The sequence below is a fragment of the Vigna umbellata genome, chromosome 7 (assembly GCF_029865625.1).
Source record: "Vigna umbellata cultivar VRB3 chromosome 7, Vumbellata_1.0, whole genome shotgun sequence".
Lineage (NCBI taxonomy): Eukaryota > Viridiplantae > Streptophyta > Magnoliopsida > Fabales > Fabaceae > Vigna > Vigna umbellata.
In genome coordinates this window covers 1,693,848-1,713,958 of record NC_142171.1, presented here as the reverse complement: position 1 = coordinate 1,713,958, position 20,111 = coordinate 1,693,848, and the positions used below count along the sequence as shown (strand labels likewise).

At 34.0% G+C, this 20,111-nt stretch overlaps 1 protein-coding gene across 1 annotated transcript; it reads right to left on the bottom strand.

Annotated features, from left to right (window-relative positions):
- Positions 1-15,062: 15,062 nt before the first annotated feature.
- Positions 15,063-18,207, bottom strand: LOC124823023 (uncharacterized). The gene is made up of 5 exons (XM_088094007.1): positions 17,921-18,207; positions 17,683-17,823; positions 15,616-15,855; positions 15,479-15,538; positions 15,063-15,362 (listed from the first exon to the last, which is right to left on the bottom strand). Exons 1-5 carry the CDS (start codon positions 18,029-18,031, stop codon positions 15,258-15,260), a joined length of 657 nt encoding a protein of 218 aa, XP_087950133.1. The 5' UTR covers positions 18,032-18,207; the 3' UTR covers positions 15,063-15,257.
- Between the last annotated feature and the right edge of the window lie 1,904 nt (positions 18,208-20,111).

The window sequence follows — 20,111 nt, the reverse complement described above, 5'->3', positions numbered from 1 at the left end:
CTTTCCTTTAGACACTTCAGTTTTGAATGCCAAAGTTTTCTTCTTTCCTTGGTCTTCTTTAGTAGTTAGTGTATTGAGCTCAACCTCATGCTCATGGAGTTTTCCAAAAAATATCGCCATTGACATTGACGATAGATTTTGTGACTCAGAAATTGCTGTCACCTTGGGCTGCCAAGTCTTGTCCAAAGATTTCAAAATTTTCACATTAAGTTCATCAGTATCAAAGGTCTTACCTAGTCCTGTAAAGTGGTTGACAATGTGAGTAAAATGCTTTTGCACGTCTGTTATGGTTTCACCAGGTTGCATTCTGAACATTTCATACTCCTAGATCAAAGTATTCTTCCTTGCACATTTTACATCATTTGTACCTTTGCGAGTTCTTCTAAGGACTTCCCACATTTCTTGAGCTGTCTTACACACAAAAATTCTATAAAATTCATCAAGCACAATAGTAGAAGACATAATGTGACGAGCTTTAATATCGAATTGAGTTCTTCTGTTTTCCTCAACAGTCCAAGATAAATATGTCTTTTCTTGTTCAACACCATCAATAGTTCGAGTAGGGATTATAGGACCATTTTCAACAACTTCCCAGATGCCTCTATCAACAGACCCCATAAGAATTTTCATTTTAACTTTCCAAAAAGCATAATCATCACCGGTAAAAGAGGAAGGTTTATTAATGGAAGCACCTTAAGCATACACTTGATTGTGTTCGACCATTTTCAAAAAATTTGAAAAACTATCAAAGCAAGCTCTGATACCAATTGTTGTAATTAGTATCGCACAATGGAATGTTTAAAAGCATGAAATCGGACACAAAACCAAGAGGGGAGGGGTGAATTGGTTCTATTAAAAGTTATCATTTTCCCTTTTTAAAAATTTCTTCGAACAGATTGAATTAAAGATATTAAGGGATGAAGAAAATCACAGATGATTTTTATAATGGTTCAAATCAAAATATTCTACGTCTAGTTGTTAAGCACTTTAAAATGAGTGATTAACTTTTCACTAAAATGACTTTGAAGTTACAAGATGAACAATGAAATAATCAGTAAAGAAAATACCTTCCTTTGACACATGAGGGAATGAACACCAGCTTGAACAACTTGGTAGAGAATCGCTTGAACTTTTAGACACACTAAAACCAAGTTTCTCCTTCTTCAAGACTTAATCAAGCAATCACTTAAACACAGTAGTTTCCTCAGAACCAATTTAGTACTCTCAATAGTTTAGGTAACCTTCAAAAGGTTTAGGAGACTTCTACTTATAGGCCAGGGATCAGAAAATGAAAAGATAGCTCCCAACTTCCATATATAATCGATTACCAAAAGTGATAATCGATTAGTTTAGGTCGTTATGGATTTTGAAAAACGTGATAATCGATTATCCTTAGTGATCATCAATTATTTTCGAAACCTTACAATTATAATTTGCAAAGATAATCGATTATCCTTAGTGATAATCGATTATTGTTGAAACGAAGCCTTTTTTTAATTTTACTAATGATAATCAATTATCCCACGTGATAATCGATTATTACCAAGAGAAATTAATACAAAAGAATAAGTTACATGACTTCTAACTGCTTACAATTGAAAGATAAAGCCTAATACAAATGTTTATATAAAAGATGCTTTAACAATGTATGTGAAATGTTCTTCACTTCAAGTCTTCAAGTGCATCATCATCAAAATCTCTTCAAACCATCAATGGTTCTCATTGGCAACATGCTTGATGTCTTAGGAAAATGTCATCATTATAATCCCATCTCCATTGCTAATGTTTGTAATAGTCTAATTTCCACTCCTAGAAGTGAAGATATGTTAACTAGCTTTTAAGTGTCATTCATCTTCATATAGGTCGTTAGGATTACTTGTTTACATCATAGCATTAAATTCCCTTATATTTTACTTTTCCACATTTTTTTTGTTTTCCTTTAAGTTTTCGTGGTACTTAGGATATTTGGAAACACTTAAGTAAACATTTCTTTGGTTTTTAGGAGCATTCTTTGCATAAATATTTAAAAAAATTGGAAGATTTCTTCTTAAAAGCTTAGGTTAGGCTAACTCAAGTAAACTTTGTCTAGGAAAGACTTGGTTTTCTAAACTTGTCCATTGTGACTCACCTCTCTTTCTTGGAAGCTACTCTAAATATCCTTATTCTATTGTTTCTCTTTTGAAATCCTCCACCAAAAACAAAAGTTTACTTGTTGAAATCTTTTCTCATTTATAGTTGTAAGTGTTTTGAAAACCTTTGTGAAATATTTTAAACTTTACAACATGAGTGACCATTCTTATTCAAGTGTTCATGGTAGTGTTAAGCTTAGCCAAGAAAGCATACATTGGGGGATGAACTTTCATAAAAGGTAAGCAAGCTAGAGAGTATGTTTACTGAGTTTAAGATGGAACAAAGGAGACAAAAACATCAACCTGAGTCATCCCATAGAAGAAGGTACAATAAGACCCTCTCTCTTAACCATAGTGAACACCACCATGAAGACTTTTACCAATCCACATCTAAAATTGACCTTCCCCCATTCTATAGTAGAGAGAGTGTTGAAGAAAATATGTTCTCAAGCTTCATAAAGTTATAAGCTTGCAAATTTAAGTATAGAGAAAATCTTGCAAAGTCTATTAGATTGAATTGTAAGTATTCTGATTTTCTAAATACTTGTAAGTAATCTGATTGATTGCACATTCTGAAGAGAATTCAAACACTTGGTGATTAACTCACTTGGGTTAAACACATAGCTAGACTAGGAAGATATTAGGATTATCTAGTAGAAAAAAGGAGTGGGTGAAATTCAACTAGACAACATATCAGAAAGATATCGAGATTGTCTAGGATAACAAGAGTGATGAAGAATACTACATAACCATGATTGGGTGATACTTGGTTCTAGTCAAAGTAACATGGGTTACTAGGAATGACTAGGGATATTGGGAGTGCTATGAATACTCGGTTGTAATCTTGTTGAAGATTATAATGGAACCATCTGACATGTCATAGAGGAGAATTGATGTAGCTCTGTTGAGTGAACCAGTATAAAATTGATGAACTTGGAAAACACTAGAAGGGAGGGTTTGAATAGTGTTATAAGAAAATTTTTCGCAAAGGAGATAATATAACATTTTTGTCGATGATTGAAGAGTTTATTGATCAATTTAAATAAGGAGTTCTTTTTAGCAAAGGCTTTTAAATCATTTAAAATTGTTTCCTATAGAGTTTTTATAAAACTAGCTCTTTGTTAAAAGTCCTTTGATAACAGGAGCTTTTATATCAATTAATGTAACGCGCAACTGCACGATTTGTAAGAGAAGCTTTTAAAGATGATAGAGAAATAAACACATAATCGGTTTTCTACAGGTTTAATCCATCGAGCTATGTCCAATCTCTTCTAACACCTTAGAGGGATCCACTATAATCTTTAACAAGATTACAACTGAGTATTCTCACCCCTCCTGGTATCCCTAGTCACTCTAAGTAACCACTGTTACTCTTACTAGTATTGAGTTTCACTCACTCCTAGTATCCCTAGAGAATCCAGATATCTTCCCGATATATTGCCTAGTTGAGTTTAACTCACTCCTGGTTTCCACTAAACAACCTCGTCTAGTTGTCATTTAACTCCACCAAGTTAAATGTAAAGTGATGGCAACCCCTTGACTTCCCATCCAAAGAAGTATCAACTTTACTCTAAGACCAAGAAAGGGAAGTTGAATAAAGGACTTAATCTTTTCTTTCTAAGTCTTAGAATGTTCTTTTTAACTAAATATATTTATCTTGTTTTGTAGGTCACTAATAAGAGTGGAAAACCATAGCCAATCAACCAAAGAAGCTTGGTGAAGCTAAGGGAAGCAAAGGAGGTAAAGAAAGGAAGAAAGGAAGAAAGGAAGTGCTTTTTGGATTGGAAAAGCAAAGCTGATATACAGCATACGACCAACCAAGCAAACCAGCGTTTCCACTTTCTTTAAAGCATGTTTTCAATGTTTATCGTACGGAACATGTGGCCAGCTGTATAACTTCTCCTGCACACTTCTTATAGAGTTTCATGTACATTCCTAATATGTCCAATAGCTTGCTAGGTACGTTTCTCTTCATCTATAAAAGAGAAGCCAAATCACTTGTAAAAGTAAACTTGAATTGTATAAAGAAATGTTGCTGAATTGTCCAGCCAGTTCTCACTTTCAAGTTCACTGACTTGTACCTTCTTAGCACACTTATCCTCTAGCTTCCTTCCCCCTTGGAAGGTCGACTGAGCTAGAACCTCTGCCTACACACTCCAAAACCGCACCAGACAATTCATCAAACACCTTCTGTGCGCCTCCAACTGCATCTGCGTTTTCCAATTCCTCTGCCACCTCTGGTCCGAGAAGCTGCTCATTCTTGAAGAGTGAAGCTGCTTCCATCATTTGGCATCAAGAGCCAGCTCGTTCATGCAAGTCTCCAAGAGATAAGTCACGTTTTAATTCATTTTTCACTTCCGTCATGTGCTGTTCCAGTTTTGCCACTGTTTGATTTTTTTTCCTCACTTCTGTGGTTTCATTTCGTGTTTGTTGTGGATGTTTGTGTTCATTCATTGTTCCTTAGTGTTTGTTCTTCATTTTAATCAGTGCACTTTGTTTGTTTGAGTTCAAATCAAGCTTTATTATCAATTCCAGTTTCTGTCAAGTCTTGTGCAAATGTTTTTGCAGTTTTACCTCTGTCATAATGTTTAATTTCGTTCAGCTTTGATTTCTTTCGTTTGTCATTGAATCCAGTGCACTTTCTAGCTATATGTTGATCTATAAAGCAATGACAGTCAGTCAGCTTTGATCATTTGAGCTCACAAGCAATGTACACTGCTTTTCCATTCCAAATTCTGCAGAAAAATCATTTTCTGGTTTTACTATACTGTAATCTGATTTCATCGATATTTATGTTGTTTTTATCTTTGTGCAAATCTATTTAATGATTATGAATGTGTCTAAAGTGATAGCAATTCAAGTGTAGCACATAAATGCAAAATGAGGAATCAATTTCCATAAAATTTGATTTCAAATTCTACATCAAAAATCATTTCTGGTTTGATGTTGTCCACACTGTTTTTGGTCAGCTTTGTGTTTTTGAACCTTGCTGCAAGTTTGTATGAAGTTTCTAAACATGGTTCAAATTGTTTCAACTATGATTAACCACTGATTTGTGAAAATCATATTTGAGTTATTTAAAAAATTGACAAAAACAGTATTGTCACAGTATTTGTTCCAACTTTGCACCGTGTTATAATCCTAGCCATGTTTTAGGCCACTTTAATTCTCCTAGCTCACATGTTCAAGCTAGATCCAGTTGTTTAGGATTTTTCCTACATGTTTCTCGATCTAGCTATCTTGATTCTGCTGTTTTGGTCATTTACAGTGTTGTTTTACCACTTTTTGCTGCATAAATAGCAACTACAATAGTGATTTTGAGAAGCTGTGTACCTTTCTATTTTTGAACCAATTGTGCAAGTGTATTTGGTCATTACAAACTGTTGTGCACTGTTCAAATGGTCCTTGAGAAGCCTATATGCAGACTTCACCTTTAAACCATCAAAGTTTCCTGCATTTTAGGCCACAACTGCTGTGAATTAATGAATCTGATTGTTTCAGTGCAGTTTCAACATTGGTGCAGGTGTATTTTACCTTTTGAAACTTGTAGTTACTGTTCATTTGGTCAATTTTACACTAGCACTGCAAAATCAGTTTCCAACCATTGAATTTGCTTAATTTTTGTAAGTGGACCAGTGAGTTTCGGGTGTGGTCTTTTTCCTTGTTGTTTAACAGTTTGAACACCTTTAATTTAAGCATATAAAGTTGCTTGAACCATTAGTTCTGCCATAAAACCATTGCAACTCATTTTTGCATCTCAAAGCACCATTTTCACATCACTTTTCTAGTGCAGAATGCCTTTTTTGTGTTGTTTGGCATTAGCTATATTGTAATTTTCATTTTTGGATTGGCAAAAGCTGGGTTTAAGTTTCCAATTGCATTTATATGCTTACCCAAGTGTATAGCAATAATAAAAAGCAATTTAAACCCTGCAATCCAGATTTGAAAGGTCAAAAACCAGAAACACAAAATCTGCTGTTCTTTGTGGCATTTTGTCAAACAGTTTTGAATTTTATCAAACAGTTTCGAAGCACACAATTTCATCACTGTTTTGAGTCTTTTCTTGCTTGTTTAATCTGTTCTAGTGCCTCTCCTAAGTTCCTTTTGTGTCCCTTTTGTGGTTCCAAGCTTACATTCACTTGAATTCAACTTTTTTGGCTTCTAATTTGTGCCCAAAATTTGTTCTGCGAAAATTCATTTCTGGTGCACCAGCTAGTTTTTGTTGACTGTTTGGTGTTTCTTTTGGGTCCTGTGACGAATTGGTGCAGTTGTTTTACCTCAGATTCCTTGCTCCAAGGGGGTAGCATCTTAGGAAGTGAATGAGGTGTTAAAAGAGTCACAAGCTTGGACTCCAAGTGCACTTCTTTATTGTTGTTCCAGCACCAATTTCAGCAGCAGTTTCAGCAACCATACCACCTTTTTGCTCATGATTTTGGACCAGCACTTTGTGAAACAGCAGCCACACTTGGCTTTGCTACTTTTGTAAAAAATTTACTTGTAATTTTGGCTTGGTATCACAGAACCTTTGTAATTTCTTTCCATTTCGTGTTCATTTTCAACTTAAAGTGACTTGGAAAAATGCTTTTCAAGCAATTCCAAGTGCACCATCCAACACTGTAATAGTTTAGTTTCCACTACTTAGTGTGAAAGTGTGTCAAGGGGCTCAAAGTGTCACTTGCACTTTCACTTAGGACCGCATAGCATTTTCCATTTGCATTGTTTTCCTTTACTTTGCTTGCTTGACTTTTATGTTTTAAGTCTCCGTGATACATAGGAGCGCATTTCATCTAGATAAACCTTCATTTGGTTTCTAGGTGCATAGCATTCTTGCATTTAAAAAAGTTTTGAAAGATTTCTACCTAGACACTATATGGTAAGAAACAACCAAAGACACTCTGGCTAGGAAGGACAAGGTTCTTAAGCTTGTCCATTTGTGACTCACCTCTCCTTCCTGGGAGCTATTTGGTTCATTTTACCTCTAGAATCTTTCTAGAAATCCTTCACAAAAATCAAAAAAAGTTTTTGATGTCATGTTATACTTCCTATCCGTCTTCTTGTTCATATAAGTCCTCTTGGTCTTCTAGTTTTGATCAATCCATTAGTTTCAAAGAAATTAAAAGAAAGCTTGATGAAGCTAGAAGAAGGACTTTTTCCTTTCATGAATTTGATCAGATTGAGGGTGAATTGTATAAACAAGCTAGGGCAAATATTCCATATTTTGGTGCGGATATTGGTGCATTAACATACCTTGCTTGGGAAAAGGACATTAATGACATGCATCCATTTATTGCTAGAAAAAGTAAACCTGAATCGTATTTTCATTCTAGCAATAGTGAATCTTATGTCCTTAGTCTCTACACATCTAGATTTGAAATGCAAGTAAGAGAGTGGTGGGATGAGAGACAATATCATGTTAGGATAGGTAGAAAATCTCCCATTCATAATTGGTCTGAATTAAAATCTTGCATGAGAAAAGAGTTTGCACCTTCAACTATTAAGAGAAACCTTCGATTCTTGAGAGATTACATTGAAGAAGGAAAAATATTTCTTGAAAGCTTAAATGATAATGGTTTCCTTATTAGAGAACTAGAATTTAAAATTAACCTTAAGGAGCGAAAGCTAAGCAAATAGAATTAAAGCTAAAAAGAGATGTTGAGAGACAAGAAAGAGAGAGAAGAGAAGAGAGACGAAAAAGCGAGAGAAAAGAAGAACATCGAAAGGAAGAAGAGAGACAAGAAAGAGAGAAAGAAGAAGAAGAGAGTAAGGAAAGAGAGGCAAGGAAAGAGGAAAAGAAAAGAGAAGAAGAAAAGAAGAAAGTAGAGGGAAGTAAAGAGAAGGAGCTCTTGCTAATGCTGGCAACTCCTACTTTTACCATCACCATGGAACCTAAAAGGGAAGGGTTCTCATTCCTTACTTCTTTTCCATTTATTGTGCATTCTTCCATTATTCATTTTTCTTTTAAATCAATTGCCATCCCATATTTTGTGCAATCCTTTTCAAAATATGGCAATTCAAACCTTGAGTTAATGTTACCTTTGCGAAAACAAGTAACTCAAGATAAAAATCCAATAACTTGGGACCATGGAATTTTCCATTTTTCCAAGCCTAAATTTCTGAAAATCTTTTTCAAAAATACAAGACTTTTCTTTTGTCTTCTTATCTTTGTTTACATCTTCTTCATCATACTCATTTTTGCAATCTTTTGTAGATATATTTTTGATCCTGGAGGAACATAAAAACCAAAGTTGTGCTTCTTTCTTTCTTCCCGATTTGAGGACAAATCGTTTTTAAAGAGGGAGGGAATGATGGCAACCCCTTTAGGGACTTCCCATCCAAAGAAGTATCAACTTTACTCTAAGACCAAGAAAGGGAAGTTGAATAAAGGACTTAATCTTTTCTTTTTAAGTCTTAGAATGTTATCTTTAACTACATACATTTACCTTGTTTTGTAGGTCACTAATAAGAGTGGAAAACCATAGCCAATCAACCAAAGAAGCTTGGTGAGCTAAGGGAAGCAAAGGAGGTAAAGAAAGGAAGAAAGGAAGAAAGGAAGTGCTTTTTGGATTGGAAAAGCAAAGCTAATATACAACATACGGCCAACCAAGCAAACCAGCTTTTCCACTTTCTTTTAAAGCATGTTTTCAATGTTTACCGTATGGAACATGTGGCCAGCTGTATAGCTTCTCCTGCACACTTCTATAAAAGAGAAGCCAAATCACTTGTAAAAGTAAACTTGAATTGTATAAAGAAATGCTGCTGAATTGTCCAGCCAGTTCTCACTTTCAAGTTCACTGACTTGTGCCTTCTTAGCACACTTATCCTCTAGCTTCCTTCCCCCTTGGAAGGCCGTCTAAGCTAGAACCTCTACCTACACACTCCAAAACCGCACCAGACAATTCATCAAACACCTTCCGTGCGCCTCCAATTGCATCTTCGTTTTCCAATTCCGCTGCCACCTCTAGTCCGTGAAGCTGCTCATTCTTGAAGAGTGAAGTTGCTTCCATCATAAAGTGTTTTAGTTCTCTTCAAAATTTACAATCAAAGGATTAGTTACAAGTCCTTAGATGATAACTCTCACAAAAAGGATTTGCGTTCAATACAATTCAATCTAATAGACTCATTGAATATTTTTCTATCTTCTCTCTTCTTACAAAACTAAGCTTATATGACAATGAAGCTTGAGTGTTTTTCTTTTCCTGAGCTTTTCAATCTCAGGTATTCTCGTGTGCTTTTGAGCTTTCTCTCTACGTTGTTTGCTTGAGCCTTTTCTTTCTATATGTTATTCCTTTTGATTCTCTTTTTTAATGAGCATCTATTTAAAAGCTTCTCAAAAAGATATTTGTTAGATAAAGCTTCGCTTTGATCTTTAAGTCTTCCTAGTCTTGTTGTACGTACCTGTCACTGGTTAAAGTCAACTTGTTAGAGCAGACTTTCTTTTTCAATAAAAGTAGGCAGTACAATTCTGATGAAGAGAACATTCCATAAATGTCTTCTTTGTTCCTAACGTCCACTTTTGATTTTTATAGGATGGAGTAGGTGGATGCAGTAATAGGCAATCTGCATAAAGTAGAGTAGATATAAATTCGATAGATATGTCTTTTCTCTTATCACTTTTGTTTTTTTTTAAACGTTGAGCATTTAATAATATTTAATGTATGTTCAAAACAACAAAGTGCTTTTTACATTTTCTACTGTTCAGGTAAGATTTGATCATTTAAGCTTTTCATTAAGATATCAATCAGTTAATGAAAACATCATCGTTGGATGAAGTAGATCATTTGGCACATGGAATCTTCTATGTAAAAGCTTTGGGTTTTTCTCTATTTTATTCAATATATGTCTATAGCAAGGTGTTTTTAACATAAGTTTTGGAATATCATTTGAGACTTTTCAGCGTAATTTTGCAAAAACATTGTTTAACACTTTTATCTATCAAGACATATTGAGAACTTGTTTGATTATTTCTTAGCGATGTATAACATTTGCATTCAACAAGCCTCTCATTTATGCATTAATTAGGGAAACCGTTTAGAGGTGGACATGTTCATACTTAGATGTTTTACTAGGATTTTTCCTTAGGTATTTGGGTTTCTTAGAGTATTTTCACATATTACTTGTATTTTACCTGTGTTGTTATTCTAATGATAACATTGTCATATGCTCATTTTTTTTAATATTGTTTGTTAAACTTCAAAACACATGAGAGCATTCAGATAGTTCAGTCTTATACATGATCTTGTCTTAACAAAAATAATTGTGTGCTTATTACTTCATCCATGCAAAACATTTTACTCATAAACTTTGTAGGTTCTTATTAACGTAATCTTTATAAAAGCTCTTGTTACTAAACGTTCTTTTTCTAAAGTTCTATTTTTCTTAAAACACTGCAGCAACTTTGCTAAAAATGCTTGAAAAGTATTGTATCCCTGAAAGTGAGGTTTAAATAGTGCTTTACAAATCAAGTGTCTGATAACTTGGATAGACCGTTTAATCCTTAACAAAGTTGTTAAACGACATCTAGGCAAAAAAAAATTTCAAAACACTATTCAACCCCCCCTCCTCCTTCTAGTGTTTTCCAGTTATTTCATAAGTTACTTACGGGCCATGTTCACTATCTGACGACCAAGAATGACAACCCGACTTTGGAACTCTAGAAGTCCCTCAAACAATACTTCAGAGTCGGACTCATCAACCACCTTCAGCTCATGCTCGCCAAGATAAATGGAAACACCTTTGAACATACGAATTAAGGGGCCTTCCAACTTTCCTATGTCAAAGGAAATTTCTCTACAGTTGGTTGAGGTTCACACACCGGCTTCTTGACCCTCAACCAAAGGCTTCACTCTTAGTCTTCACTAGTCTCTTATTGACACCCGGTAGATGGATGTCGGCCTTGGGCTCCTACAGATTAGGGACGTTCCTTCCCACCTTCTGCACCTGTCCTTCGATTTGATTCCTGATCTTGATCAATAGATCTTCATCTCCCCGAACCTTGTCAACATGATGGGTCATGAAACCTATAAACACAGCAAAATGCTCATATAATTTAAAAGGTCTTCAGAGTTAGACATTAATAAATTCTAATGAGGTGTTAGGTCGGCATCCTCTCAGGCAGCTTCTCCAAGAGCCCTACGATTCTTCGATCCTCTACTGACAAGGTATCTCGAGGCCAGTCTTAATTAATACTATACAGTTATCGGTCTAGTAAAAAGGAAATTTTTTGTTCCCATTAGTGTCATAAAAGTGGGACTGACCAATCTATTTAATCACCACTCAGAAAAATCTCTTTTTAAAATTATTAAATGAGTCCGAATATAGAACAAACAATGGAGCCCTCAGTTTCTTTATTAGCAAAACCCACGACATTGATTCCCTAGGACGTATGTAGTAAATGAAAACGTAGCTAAACAGTAGCTAAATTTTTTCGTAAATAGTGTTTAATATTAATTTGCAGGGGTTATAAGGTCTACAACAATATCTAAGCACTTAGATTTAAAGAAAATGTTGAATGGAAAACTTATTTAAACACAAAGTTATAAGAAACACACTTAGATTTTATATTAGTTCATTCAAACTGAGTTACGTCCAATTCTCCCTTAAAAACCTTTTATAAGGTTCGACTAAAAACTAGTTTTACCTCTTCTGGTTTACAAACTAACCAAATTGGCTAGATGAGTTTCACCATTCCTAGTATCAACACTAGACCAAATGTCTAGAACCTTTAACTCCACTGAGTTAAACTTTACAAGTGTTTAAATTCACTTCTAAATTTAACACAACAAAGGTGTTTCTGAAATCTTATAAGACAAAAGATAACTCTTATAGAGAGGATAAAAGATATTACAAAGAACTTCTTAAAAATTGTAAAAAGATCTTTTCAAGAAAAGTATTAAGAGCTTAGAAAGATAGCAAAGAGCGTATGAATACTCTTGATAGCAAAAGTTCTTCTCTTCTCTTCATGCAAATTCCTTTATATAGACTTCTTCGAAAAATATCCGTAGAGTTTTTGACTTTCTTCTACGAATGTAGTCTTTAAGGTAGGATCAGAAGCTATATTACGTCTTGATAGAACAATTATGTTGAGTGTACAAAAAGACCAGGCATAAAGCATGTAAGAAACATTCCTTGAAAATCCTCCTATCTAATAACGTTATTATGATTCTAAGCAAGCTCTTTGATAAAATTGATAATCTACATAGGAAAAAAAAAGCACAACCCAATAGAAAAAAGAGTACTTGAACATATATGCATTAAAGTGTTGGATGACCTAAGTGTTTAAGCATGCAATAGTACTAGCTTTTAGCTCTTATCTATTTTGAGTAACTTTCAAAACGTTTAGGATATAGTGTTTAATGAGATTGTATCCTAGACAATCAAACTTTCTTTTATCAACGCTTTCGCAATTAGACATTATATTATCAACTCTATATCGTTTAGCGCATATTAGGCAAATGTTAGTCGCTCTTAGCTATTCGATGCTCTAGATCATTTAGGCATATTAAATAGTAGTGTTTAACGCTTCTAACATATTATCCTAGACGATTAAGCATTATTTCATTTTAGACGTTATGTTAAGCTTCAAAAGAAGATTTTCTTAGACAATCCTATCTTAATAGTAAAAATATAAAAAACATTCGGGAGGAGAGTCAAGTACAAGGATTTACAAAGTAACTTGAAAGCTTGGATGCACCCTCATCTATTGGGTGAAATTATGTTAGAGTCACGTTTAAAAGACGAAGAACACCCATTGTGAGCTTATCAAACAACAATTGAACATGAAGTTGGGTGAAGAGATTCATGTACACATAGAAGAAATCGTCATCATAGCTCTCTTTTCCATGACAATCATAGTCGATGGCATTTACCCTCTTCAAAGAAACAATATCTTATGACACTCCATGATGGAATATGTAAATCCTTTCCAACCACAACTTCAATAACCAGACCAACCTATAGTTTGAGAACTATGTTTACAATGTCCACCTAGTCATACTCATCCTTAAGTTTCCACTCGATCTTGACACGCTCCTCTAAAGGGTCAAATCTATTTTCTCTGTTATCCCTATGTCTTCTCCCAAAACTTAGGAGGATGTGGCATCTGACGACACTAACACCTAACTATCGACATTATTACCACTATCAGATTTTGACACACCTTATGTGATAAGATAACTAGTATACACTTCAACAACAACACTCCTCTCATATAATCGTGACCAACAACAACCAGTTCAAGTGACTTAGTGTTGAACAATGGCCAACCCCACTCTTATTTATAACAGTGGTGATGGTTCGCCTTCTGACCTAATGGGCCAAACCCTTCACAAATACGCCTATAAAACATTTTGTTGAAGACAACCCTCCGGATTCAGTAATGTTTTTTCCCTTCTAAGGTAACAATTACTTCTTGAACATTCACAACTCTTGCCAAGTCATTACTTTGATTTTTGTGCCACACTTATTACCATCAAGTACATCTCCCCAGATTTGACAACTCATCATTCAAACATTTTCACTGTTACATTCCATGAGGTTGGGGCCTACAATACACGTAAGGTTATGGTTAAAGATAATAAATTTGTTTTGCAAAATCAGACGTTCTGACTATCGAACCTCGACACCTTACTTCAACTTCAAACTAGACATTGACACTCTTTTTATGCCTTCAAGACATGAAAAGACTAGGGAGTTGATGTACTGTATGTAGACCCATTGATATTGCTAACTGCATCCTTCTAGTTACTTAAGACAATGACATGATACCATTTACTGTGTATCTAGTGTCAAGTAGAATGTAGCCAATAAGACAACTATTGGATGCTCTATGAATGGATCGCTTAACCGAACACCAAATAATAGATAAAAGGTATCGAGTACTATGTTTCCTACACCAAAGACTACATCTACTTTGATAATAACGTCATTCATTAAATTAAGATATCACTTATTCGTACCTCCTTATACCTACTGAAAACACCGTCTCACAGAGTAACTTAGCCAAAAATCATTTCAGTTTCTCATAGACAAGTTGGTCATTGGACTTCTAAGCCAATATATCTAAATTATAACTCATTTAAAATGGTCAACAAAATACATCTATAAATAATATTTTAATCGTAATTTAACTTTTTTTTCACATTTAATTCAAATTTAACCAAAATCTATGGTCAAATATTAACTTTAGTGTCAGAACAATTTTTACAAAAATTACACTGGTATTAGAAACTTGGAGGATAAATACCGATAATAATGGAATGTTTGTGAAAATAAAAAACGACTTTGATAATACATTCGGTTCCATAAAAACATCAACAAATTTGATTTTTCAAAAGATAAATATTAATTACATAAATAAAAAATAAAAACTTCCATTTTTTTTAAACCTAGAAAATTAAAAAAAATCACTTTTTAAAATTTATATTTTAGTGCAAATTTCATCTTAATTTATTTTCAAAATTATCAAATTTAATTACATTAATATTTTAATTGTAATAAATAATATTTTCTTAAACTTATATTTTAAAGATCTATTTCACATAAATATTATTTAATATATATATATATATATATATATATATATATATATATAGTTATTTTAAATCAACACAATGTTCTTATTAGTCCTATTAAAAGACCTCTTAATATAATTTTTATTCAAGTTTTCATATTTGACTTACATTAAAAGGATTTTAATCTATATTTCAATTATATTGAATTTTGGAATCATCTTTCTTTTTATGAAATTTGTGTCATTAACCTAATTTTATAATAAAATAAAAAATATCAATTACATAATTCCAAAATAAATTTTAATCACCAAGTTTATAACATACTATCATTTTAAGAAAAACCTTGACTTTGATAATAGTAAATAAAGAAAAAAGTAATTGAAAGAAAAACTCACTGAATGAAGTGAGTCACAAAAAGCAAATATTGGAGCAACATCAGACCACAACCATATCATTATATGAAAAGGTAGAACTTCGGTAACACTTAACTGCACATCTAAACTTCTACAAGTACCATGACCATGGGCCTAGCATTCTTTTTATAACAAAATCTTGTAATTCAATAGAGCAGATCATTCTCAAGAAACAGGAACTAAGAATCTGAATCTCTGTTTGACGCTCAACGGTAGCTACCTAAAGGGTCAGCTGTTTTCCCAGATCTAGCATCAGTCCATGCTTTTGCAATTGTTTTCTTCATCTCATCGTCCCCTTCGTCATACATATTCTGCAATATTACATGTATATCAAAAGTCAAATTGAATGTTCCCAATGGTAAATGCATATAAGCATTAAGTTCAAACAAAGTAGCTAAAGCCAACTAAAGATGAAACAGAATCTGACCTTCATCATGTCCATGATTCCTGCCATTGGGTCTTTCTCTTTATCCAAATTTGGCTTTAGCTGTAACATCACCACGAAAGTTACAACTTTATCACGTTGATTAACAGGGAAAAGTCATTTTAATCTTATCTTACTACCTTGTCCTCTTTGAAGTGCAAATCTAGCCAGTTTCCTTTGGAAGCCTTCACTAATGTGATGATTGCCCTTTTGGGCTTGACCAGAACCTTACATTTCTCCGGTACTATCTCCTTATGCAGTTTCGATATTGCACAACGGTAATTCTTCCCTTGAACATCATGGAACTTAACATCAAATGAAATTGACTTAAACTCAGATTCAATCTTATTCTCATCAATTCCCTCCATTGATACATATATCTGTCAAACAACAAATAAAACAAGTATAGCCATTAGCAGAAATTTGATACTTTTCATAAAAAATATAACTGTTAACTTACGGCCTGTGCTTTGCTGTAGGCTATTGATGTGTGAAATTGCAGCAGTTTTAGAGAAAGACACGGAAGCAGTGGTTTCTTGCTTCTATGTTACACATGTACAAGGGGGAGGAAACGTGCTTTAAGACATACTATTAAGCTTAGAACAAAATGGAACTTGATAACTATTTATATCGAACTTTGTTTGACACCTCTAATTTTCAGAAATACTAAATAAAATCAACTTCAAATCAATGCTGCTAAATGGTAGCAGCGTTATATGCCACAATATGGCGGAATCTTAGCCTTCTAGCATTGTGAGATACATGCAATGCGGAATGACAGCTTTGCTTATATCCTATTCACTTCCAAAAAATAAAGATTAAATTCTACTAGTCCTTTCATCTTATATTTTATGTTTAATTTGGTATTTTATCTTTCAAAAATTTCAATTTAACATTTTATTATTTCATGGTCAATTTGATCCTTTCTTATTCCGTCGTTACTATTAACATTACAAAACTTGCAAGTTCCACTTTTATGGTTTAAAATCGCCAGTAATTATTTTATCTTTTAACGAGTATAAACAATTTTTTCTGTGGTTTTATACTACCTGAAATCACTAAAAACACATTACCAATAACCCTTTACAACTTTCCTTCTTCTCTGTCTCATTTCTGCATTCTTTCTGACACCAATAAACGCAGAAAAGATGACCCCCGTTGCTGCTCCTCAACGATCCCTCCTCTTCGTCAACCAAACATTTCTTTCGGCCTTTCAAACGCCCATCTTCTGCCTTCCCTCACCAATGCTAAAATAAACCACATGTACCCTTTGCTACTTCAAACATAAGAAAAGCCTGAAGTTATTTTATCCTGATTAACGTGAATAAACTATTTTTTTAAGGTTATAAACAGCCTGCGATTGCTAGAAACACATCACAAATAGCCCTTTTAAACTTTCTCTTTTATCTTTTCATTGTCTTCATTCTTTCTCGGACACCAACAAAGATAAACAAGATGGCCTCTATATCTGCTCAAACAAGATCACTCCTTTTCTTCTCCCTACCCTCTCCAATGTTTCAAAATACGACATGCATACTCCAACAACCTTGCCTCAACCTCATTAAAATTCGCAAAGGGTAAAGTCTCTTCACCTTGGCAACCTTCATGACCTCATTGTGTTCCCGTGATTCTACCACTGCACCACCATCTCGTTGAACGACAGCACCACCATGTGTGTCGGTCTAAGAAATTCTTTAAAAAACATGCCTAACAGTCCCGGGAGAAGAACACAGGTCATCTCCAATACCATCAAACAAATTTTCTCACACTCAAAATCCAAACTTTGTGATTTAGCGTGTGGCTATCTAAAGTAAATTAACAAGAAACTCAGGCCAAAGGAAAATGCGCCCTATTCATAACTAATTAGATAATTTCAGACCACCAAGGGTCCTAGTGCGGCCAATTACGTAACACACTGGAGATTCGACCAATCTCAATGTAACATGTATTCCAGACTTTCACCTTACGAGAAAGAACTATTACAACTCAACTACGAGTCCAGTGAGATTAAATGAGACCACGGTAGTTAATATCATGTAATAATTTCTCATTAAGCACAACACACAATACAAGATGGAGAGGAATGACTGAAACAACCAAAAGATGAACAGGGGTAGAAAACACCGTTTCAATCAATGACATTCAGATACATACTTTAAAACCATGATAGCCAATATCTCCACAAATAGAATTATACGACTCCTTACCTTTACTTTGTCAACATCCTGATCCCAGCTGAACGATGCTAGCGTGGAATAGTTCAGTGCAGGTGAAGGCGACACCTTAGCTCCGGTTGAAATAGGAGTAGGAATCTGAGGAGCACGAGCAGCATTTGCATCTGATGATATCTGCAAAATCACCTCATAAATTTTCACAGGGAATGCGAAACAACGAACAAGAAGTGCTAAATCAGGGAAATTTGCAATGTGTGTATAAACTGACAACCTTCTCGAGGTTGCGAATCTCAGAGGAGAGTAAAGAGAGGGTTCGAGATCTTTTGGCGATGCTGTGGAGGTGACGAAGCTCCTCCAAATCCAATGTCAAGTCTTGAGCCATTGTTTCACTGAATCGGAATTGATGTAGCAAATTCAGACAACTACTCTGCGGACTTTGTTTTCTTTTATATTGGGGTTTGGAAAATGCTAGAACAAGCAATTGATATGTCGTTGTATCTATTATTCATTAGGGTTTTTTTACCACTCCCCTTATCACGGAAGATTCTAGAGATAACAGGATCCTGCGAATGGGACCTGCGACCTAGTTTTAGTTTCTCAAACAGGGGCTTTCTTTATGTAACTCCTAAGTTTTCTTCCTGCACTCTTAAATTTTTTTAAAATATTTCAACTGACCTTTTAATTGGGGTAAAAAAAAAAATCGTCTCTTCATATATTAATTTCACCTATGCATTTTTTTTCTCAATGACACTGGTTTTAGACCTAGTGTCAAAGAAATGGCTCTTCCTCTCCCTCACCTCCTAAACCTAGACACTCACATCCATTTTTTAATTATTATTTTAATTTTTTTAAATTTAGTTATAATTATTTTTTAATGGTTTATGATTTTGTTATTTCTTTTTAATTTTATTGATGTTGTATGTTCTTGGTTCGAATTTATCGTTTAGGATGTAAGGTTTAGTTTCTTGTTATGATTTAGGAATTATATGTTGTTGTTTTATTTATTTATTCTCTTCAATTTGTTTTGCACAAGTTGAAGCTAGAAGGAGATCTAGGACATCTCCTCATAGAAAGGGTCTTCATGGTGAACACTAGAGAAGTTGCACATTTGTTGATCCTAATGTTTAAGAGGATGTTATTGAGCAGCATGAGGATGTTATTGAGCAGCAAGAAGAGGTTAATTATTAAGCAGCACGATGATGTTGCTCATGGAGAAGATGAAGTGGATGGATATCTTGAAGGTCTACAAAACACTTATTTGGTGACGAATTATGTTGATCATGTTACATATGCTTTGTGAGAAGGTCGAGTTAATAATGGTCTTTTTTCACGATGGATACTTATTTAAATTTTATATGAAATTATTATGCGTAGCATCAAATGAAGATAAATTTGGTAGTCTCCCATGAAAAAAAAAATTAAGGCATGTCATTTTGCTAAACAGAATTATGTGTTGAACTCTAGTTTAATGTCTCTCTACGATATTTCATATGATTACATTGATAAAGGGTTGATATTGGCATTTGTTGAAAGATTGCATAAAGAAACAAACACTTTCCATGTTCATGTTGATGAGATGATTGTCACACTAGATGACGTGTTTATGTTGTTATATATGCCTATAGTGAGACAATTATATCTAAAAGAACCCCTAAAATTTGAAGTTGTTATGGAAACTCTCTTAGACCTATTGCGCATGGACCACGCAAGGACTATATATGAGCTCAGGCAATGTCGTGGTCCCCATGTAAGACTAAGTTAATTGATAGATTTATATAACGATTGTTGTGAAAACCAATGATAGAAGTATGTTGCATAGGCCTACTTGTTGCATCTAATTAGATGTTGATGAGTGCATATTTATGTCCACATTTATGCTTTAAAATTCAAATTTTTTATGGGATAATTGTGCTTAAATGGTTGATTTTAAGTGAATTTGTGATGATTGGAATTGTTGGGTTTGGGAAATAAAGACACGTAAAAAGTGAGTTTTAGTGCATAAATTATTCTTGGATGTTGTAATGTTTATTTGTGCAGCTGAGAATATAAGTTTTATTGGTCCAAATGGCAATTCAAGGCCCAAAATCAGATTTTATTTGAAAAATTCAGAACGGGCTAAAGTGCAGATAGAAGAAATTTCAGGGCATTTGTGCAATTTTGGAAAGTCAGAAAATCTAAAAGATAAAATTCAGTTGTTGAATTTAATTTGGGAATATCAACAGAAAATATCTTCCAAATAATTTTATCATTATCTAAATGTTTTAGTTATTTGGAAGATATAGGATATAAGATAATTGAGTTAATATCTATCAAATATTTTTTTAAACTGATTTAATCTAATGAATATTTGAAAGATATAATATATCAACAGAAAATATCTTATCAACAAACTATTCAGAGTCCAAGCCCAATCAAGCCTATATAAAGAGACCCAAGGGAGGCAGAAAAAGGGGACTTCACTT